This window comes from Lygodium microphyllum, chromosome 1 (genome assembly GCF_053477565.2).
Source record: "Lygodium microphyllum isolate KBCC chromosome 1, Lygodium_microphyllum_v1.1.10, whole genome shotgun sequence".
Classification (NCBI taxonomy): Eukaryota; Viridiplantae; Streptophyta; class Polypodiopsida; order Schizaeales; family Lygodiaceae; genus Lygodium; species Lygodium microphyllum.
Genome location: NC_141135.1, coordinates 27,713,690 through 27,721,713, shown reverse-complemented (window position 1 = coordinate 27,721,713; position 8,024 = coordinate 27,713,690). Strand labels below are relative to the sequence as shown.

At 35.8% G+C, this 8,024-nt stretch overlaps 1 protein-coding gene across 1 annotated transcript; it reads left to right on the top strand.

Annotated features, from left to right (window-relative positions):
- Positions 1-1,636: 1,636 nt before the first annotated feature.
- LOC148040937 (uncharacterized) lies at positions 1,637-3,037 on the top strand. Its single transcript, XM_087690489.1, has one exon. It carries the CDS (start codon positions 1,637-1,639, stop codon positions 3,035-3,037), a length of 1,401 nt encoding a protein of 466 aa, XP_087546615.1.
- Positions 3,038-8,024: the final 4,987 nt, after the last annotated feature.

The following is an 8,024-nucleotide window of genomic DNA, read 5'->3' as shown; positions in this document are numbered from 1 at the left end:
ATCTCAGGTTTTTCTCAGCAATGGTACTTCCAACACATTCTATGCCTAGAGATTGTGTATTGCGTGCACGTAGAGAAATGCTCAAAATTACTAGACATAAATGTAGGCACGTTGCAAGAGTTAGGGCTGAATTACATGTTCGTGACCATGCAAGATATATGTATGAACAACATCATGCAAATGGAAACTATATGGATGTCGGCATCCCAAATCAGCTATATCAAACCAATCAATTTCGCGCTACATCTTGCTCTGCTGCTCATGATTTGGTATCCTTTGAGGTTCAGATGTCTACCGCAACTCGACAATACAATCCTAATGGTGGCTTGAGTGTGCATAGGCAAATGCTTAATGTTACGAGAGCTGAACGTATGCACGTGGCAATAGTTAGAACAGAATTGCAACAACTGCATCATGCTACCATAGATAGAGATAGATACAATAGCATCCAAGCTACAAGTGACCAAATGCCACTTGCACCATTATTGCCGTTGAAAGTTCAACCACCTCCTATTCATCAAGGAGACAATGCAACTATCCACAATATAGATGTTGAGATGTTGGATAACCATGAATTTCTACCCTTCGGAGTGGGGGTACATAGCACAAGTCCACAAAGAAATGGAAACACAAATAATCCAAATGGTGGATTAAGAAATTGTAGGCAAATGCTTGATGCTACTAGAGCTGAATGTAGACACAGGGCAAGAGTAAGAACGCAATTACAACAATTGCATCTCACTACAACAAATACAATTGATATAAGTGCTCAAATGCCTGGTGCACCATTACTGTCCTTAGATGTTCAATTGCCTCGCCTTATTCAAGAAGAGAATGAAGCTATCCATAATGCAGATGCAAGTACTGAGATGCTACATGACCAGTATAATATTCAAGCTCCTATGTTTCTACCTCAAAATTGTGGATTTTGTTCAATTCTCCATGACATGCCACCTAATTTGGATATTCATCCATCAGTAACAATTTTGCTCTTCCAAAAAACCAGATTTGCATGCAATTGGTACCCTTTGCAAGGTTTGTCACCATTGCATGTCTAAGTTGTGGCACGATGAAACTAAAACAATGCATACAACTTCGATTGGAAAGCATTGCTGTAGAGAAGGGAAAGTAATTTTGCCACCTCTATAGCAACCACCACAACCTCTGTGTAATTTGCTTGATGGCACACATCCACAAAGCAGAGAGTTCAAAAAAAATATACGTGCTTATAATAGCGCATTGGCTTTTGTTTCAATGGGTGCAAAAATTGATGAGCTTTTTCCTCAAAATCGGAAATGGTTATACTTTTCGAGTTCATGGATCAATATATCACCGGATGGGTTCCCTATTGCCAAGTGAGGATGGACAACAAATGCCAAAGTTTGCACAACTTTATATTTATGACACTGATCATGAGTTATTGAATCACATGGGGGTTTTACCTGGGCTTTTGCCAGACTTACTACAAGAGCTTCAACAAATGACGCATGATCACAATGCTTACGCACAGGCCTTTATAGCAGTTGGTGCAAGCTTGCAACACAATCCATTAGTAGAAATAAGAATGTCCATTTTTTAGAATCGATCCACGTCTAGACGATATTCAGTTCCCACTGCAAGTGAGGTTGCTGCGATCATGCCTGGACAAGGTGATGATGATACACTTGATCATCATAGCATTCAAGTTCGCACACGACAAGGCCATTTGATTTATATTTCTAACTTACACAAGGCATATATGCCACTATTATATGTTCTTCTTTTTCCAAATGGAGAGGATGAATGGCATACTAAAGCTCCATATGCATTTATTGATGCTCATATTAATGCCAATAATCTTGCAAATAAAGATTGTGTCACTCAAATGCAATATTACGCTTTTCGACTTCAGATTCGAGATGATACTAATGCATGTCTTTTAAGGGGTGGTCGCTTGCTACAACAATACATTGTCGATGCTTATTGTAGCATTGAACAATGTAGATTGGCTTGGTGTCGTCATAATCAATCAACATTGCGAGTTGAAATGTATAGGGGACTGGCTGATATGGTCAATAGTTCAGATGCAGTTGATACTAATATCACTAGGATTGGTGTGGGCAGGAGAATAGTATTGCCATCTAGCTTTACAGGTGGACCAAGATTCATGTACCAATTATATCAAGATGCTATGGCAATTGTACGTAGCAAAGGTAAACCTGATTTATTTATCACCATGACATGCAATCCTAAGTGGTTTGAAATTACAGATGCTTTGTTGCCTGGTCAAACTGCACATGATCGACCAGATTTAACTGCTAGAGTTTTTCATTTGAAACATAAGGACATGATGCACTCAATAGTGAAAAAAGAGTTGTTTGGTAAAGTTGTTGGATATATGTCCGTCATAGAATTCCAAAAGAGAGGCTTGCCTGATTCACATACGCTCTTGATATTAGAACCACGCTTTAAGCCACTAGAAGCACATCATTATGATAGATTGGTGTGCGCTGAGCTACGTGATAAGGAAAGGTTTTCGGATTTGTATCGAATTATTACTAAATGTAACATACATGGTCCGTGTGGTGAGTTCAATCCAAAAAGTGCTTGCATGGTGGACGGAAAGTGTATAAAGGATTATCCAAAAAAAATTATACATACAACTAGAGTTGATAAATCTGGTTATCCTTTATACAGACGTCGAGAGGATGGAAAAACTCATAATGCTAATGGTAACCTCTTGGATAACCGATGGATAGTGCCTTACAATCCTTATTTGAGTTCCAAGTATAGTGCTCACATAAATGTTGAGGTTTGCTCGACAATTGCAGCTGTCAAATATTTGTATAAATATGTATATAAGGGCCATGATCGAGCAACCATTCTGTTTACAAGTACGCGTGGTTCCGGATCCAATGATATTGACGCAAAAAATATTGATGCACAAAATATTGATGAGATTGAGAGGTACTTAGATGCACGATATATTTCAGCTTATGAAGCATGTTGGCGAATATTTGAATTCAAACTTCATGATGAGAAACCCGATATTCAATGATTGCAAATATATTTACCTGGAGAGAATATTGTTTCCTTTCGTGACTCTGATAACATACGTGATGTGGTGCAAAATGAAAATGCTCAAAAAACAACTCTCACAGAATGGTTTACATGCAATCGTTTGCACCCTGATGCTAACACAGTTCTCTATCAAGACTTTCCGATGTTTTGGGTTTGGAATGCACACAAAAAAATGTGGACAAAGAGAAAGCAAGGAAACACATGTGGTCGAATATACTTTGTTTCACCTACGTGTAGAGAAAAATACTATTTGCGGCTACTACTCACTGTATGCAAGGGGTGCACATACTTTGAGGCATTGCGTACGGTTGATAATGTGGTATATTCAACTTTTAAGAAGGCTTGCATTGCAAAAGGAATGTTGGAAACAGATGATGAATGGCAAATGTGTTTGCATGAAGCTGCATTGATGCAAACCGGTGCTCAATTGAGAAATTTGTTTGCATCCATCTTGGTATTTTGTTCGCCTGCCCGACCTGGGGCTCTATGGGAAGAGTTCTTAGGTCCGCTGACAGAGGATATAAAACATCGACTCTCCTTGCAAAATAGGCGAAATGTTGATATGCAAGATGAGGCCAATAATCATGCATTGATGCATATTCAAAAACTTTTAGATCAACATGGTCGCAATTTGACAGAGTATCATGGATTGCCTGAGGTGACAATGCAAGAGTATACAAATCCTTTGATCCTTGATGATGAACAACTATATGATAAAGTAGAACAAGAGAATACATTCTTAACAATGCAAGCTTTGTTGAATGATGGACAAAGAAATTGTTTTATGGCAATAATGAATGCTATTGATAGTGGTTTGGGTAAACCATTTTTCTTAGATGGCCCAGGCGGTTCTAGAAAAACATTCCTATACAAATGTTTGCTTACAAAGCTTCGCAGTCAAGGTCGCATTGCAATAGCTACAGCATCCTCTGGTGTTGCTGCATTGCTTTTGCCACATGGTCGTACTGCCCATTCAAAGTTCAAAATTCCATTACAGGCAGATAATAATTCTACATGCAATATACCTGTTCAAAGTCATCTTGCAGCACTGTTAAAAGAGGCAAGTCTTATTTTGTGGGATGAAGCTCCTATGTTGCATTGTAATACCTTTGAGGCACTGGACAAAACTTTAAAGGATATAATGCAGTGTGATATGCCATTTGGTGGTAAAGTTATTCTACTAGGTGGAGATTTTAGGCAAATATTGCATGTTGTACCAAAGGGTACCCGTGAGGATATTGTCGGTGCTGCTATATGTTGTTCCAATTTGTGGCAATATTTCAATGTTTTGAAACTTACACAGAATATGCGGGTCGCATCAGATGAGGGTCAGTTTGTTGCATGGTTGCAAGACATTGGAGATGGAAAAGATTTGACACATACTAATAATATATTGCAAATTCCACCTGCATTGTTGTTAAAGGGAGGATCTATGCAAGACTTGATCAATTTTGTCTATTGTGAAATGAATTGTGTAATTGATTACAAAACGTTCTTTAGTGGACGTGCCATTCTTGCACCTCGAAACAATGATGTGGAAATGATAAACAATCATGCATTGCAACTGATGTCGGGAGAGGTTAAACAATACTACCGTGCTGATTCTGTGGATAGAACCGAGTAGAACTCATTCCTCTATTCTGTGGAATATTTAAATTCCCTTGACTCGGTGGAGGTATTCCTCCTCATATCTTGCTGCTCAAAGTAAATGCTCCAATAATATTGCTCAGAACTTGAATCCTTCTAAAGGTTTATGCAATGGTACTAGGCTGGTATGCAAGGCTTTCAATAACAAGGTCATTGATGCAGAGATAATTACGGGGACCAATATTGGTGACAAAGTTTTTATCCCGAGGATAACTTTCATCCCAACTACACTGGAACTTCCTTTCTCAATGAAACGCTTGCAATTCCCAATCCGATTGGCATTTGCAATGACAATCAACAAATCTCAAGGCCAAACGTTATCATGTTTGGGAATATATCTAAAAACCCCAGTCTTTACTCATGGTCAACTCTATGTTGCTTTCTCCAGAGTAAAGTCTCCGGATAGATTGAAAGTCTTGATTAATGAGAAAGAGGACATGGTAAATGGTACAATCAATATTGTATACAATGAAGTTTTACAGAAAATATTGTAACCTCTGTTTTTTCAAAAGTGTAATGTTTGTTCTCTCATATTATATTTGCATAATGATTTTATTTTAATATAATCAAAGCCTTTTTTTCTTCTTTGTTCACATATCTATAAAATGTAGTGTTGTACTTTCTTATGCTCTTTTTCAGTAGTGAGTTCTTCGTCGATGAAAAGCAAGTTTGACTTATTTTCTCTGATTTAATACTTTAATGTTTTAATCATATCTCATGTATGGATAGATATATTCATGATTTTATGTGAAGTTAGACGTATGTTTGTTTTACTATATGAGAACGTTGTGTTTAAATTATTTCTACCATAAAAGTTATTTGATCTTTCTATCATATTATATTTGCATTAAATTTTTTAATCATATATTTTTATGTTTTCTAATTTTTATTGATAGATGGCCCAAACAGTATTTGAATATTATCGTGCCTCTCCTTATCAAATGAGACTTCAAGAAGCATTGCCAACTATTGCTACGAATGCTATTATCCTGAGAACTTTGGCTAGGGTGATCGAAAGATTACCCAATGATGGATTTACTAATGGAAACACTCCTTTATATGTAGAAATTCTATATTTTGGATGGATCCAATGTTACTATGTTAGACAAACAGATGTTGAGTACTTCATATCTCGATCCCATACTAGATACATACCGAATGACTAGAGTAAATGGGAGTTTAAAGATTTATCATGTTTTGTAACTTTGCATCAGTTTCATCCAAATTCCTCCGACTGCTCTACTAATGTGAGAGCCAATCATATCACGTCCCAAGGTAATACTTACCATTTTTATTAATTAATATTTTTCTTTATAAATTTAATATTCTTATTTCTAAAGTTTTTTTTTCGTTTTTAGATGTTGCAGCACAATCTGGGGCGAGGCGTGTCACAGCTTCGCCCACACATGTTCACCGTGCTAGATCCATGGTTGATAATTCATCTAAGAAGAGAAAGCTTTCTTTTCAATAGTTGATTTTCTACAGTACAACTATCTTTTTGAAAATATTTTATACTTTCTTTTCCATTTACCTATTGTTATAGTTGGAATTCTTTCAGTGATATTTAAAAATCACTTTTGCTTAAGTTATGTTTTCCAATTATTATAGTTGAGATAATCAATGTTATTGTGTTGAATTATTAGATTTTTTAATGAAGTTTAAAATTTGCAAGACTACTTGATTCATTACTAAGTGGAAGAATGTGTGAACAAATTAAAACATTCGTGCTTCACATCCCGGCGCGAAGCGCCGGACTGAGTCTAGGCACGGAGTGCCTAGTCTCCCTTAATGTGGAGAAAAGTCATGATACACTTAAAACCATAATAGCACAATGAACCAACAAACTTATCCTACTACAAATTCTTATTAGAAAACACAGAATCCCACAAAATCTACTTAAGAAACACAGGAATCTACATGTTCTTCTAGATCATAATAACAAAAGTGATATCTTGTCAATCTTACATGGACTTCTTGCGAAACTATAGCCTTCTTTTCCTATTCAAAAACACATATTCTCAGTATTTAATCAATGCATGTTCTATACAAGACTCCCATAAGAACTTGGAAAATTTTACTTCTCAATTTGAGCCCTTGAAAAATTTGTTGGCATAACCCAACCACAAAGAAAATTAGAATTTGATCATAATAAGAATCAAATTCAAATACTTGAACCCCAAATAAATCTTCATCAGGCACTCGATCATTCACTCCCTATATATGATCTACAACATCAATCCTACTCAAGAAATTTGCAGTAGCAAGCTCCTTATTAGGAGTATGCACAATTTTGTAATTGAATTAAAGTATCCATCTAGCTAATTTGTATATAAAGTAAGGCTTATCAATAAGATATAGAGGAGCTTGGTGATTGACATGAACGATTACCAAATTTATAAGAAAAAGGAATGTCTACATTTTAATAGAGAAAACACAATTCCCAATGCTTCTCTTTGAACCATTGTGTAATTCTTTTATTTATGCAACCTTGTCTTTCATGAACACAACTCCCATAGCTATATTAGAAGAATGTACAAAAACATTGAAAGGACGATCCCATTGAGGCGATTGCAAGATGTGAGCAACAACTACCATCTTCTTCAAAATACCAAACGTGTTAATTTTACCTTTAATTCAAACAAACTAGACACCTTTCTTAGTTAAAGTAGTCAAGAGAGTACATCTATGAGGAAGATACCTAAGAAATGTTAACTAAAGTTGCAATCTATTGTAGTATGTGAATCTTTTAGGGAGCTATGGCCATTCATTCTTCAAAAATAATGTATCCAACACCCCTCTTTTAGCACTAAAGATAAACTTCAATGAATTAAAAGACATGCTAGATATCCATACCTTCTAATACATAACATAAGGTGGTTTAGATGTTTCACTTTCTTGCTAGATTCACAAAAAATGGCAAATAAAACTCTCGTAAAAGTAGTAAGATAAGGGTCAAAGGTTTAATGTGTTCCTTCTTGAACCTCTAAAGAACCACTCTTAAGACCAAAATTCATAATTGTACTTACATACATACCCCACTTTGTAATAAAAATGGTATTTTCATGTTGTTTGGAGTCATTTGAATCTTCTATAATCTAAAAAGCCATCCAAAAGTCTATACATTTCATGTATAAACACATCATTAAGTAAAGATATAGCAGTTGAAATGGGAGATAGATTTATATATGTGGCTATATTGAGCTTCTTATAATCCATATATAGCCTAATCTTACCGATCCTCTTAGGTATAAGTACAATAATAAATAACCATGTAACTTCATCAACTAGCTTGATAATCCAACCCTAAGCAAATTTTC

Coding starts and splice junctions, on each gene's coding strand:
- LOC148040937 (XM_087690489.1), top strand. CDS start 1,637: ATGCCTGGACAAGGTGATGATGATACACTTGATCATCATAGCATTCAA.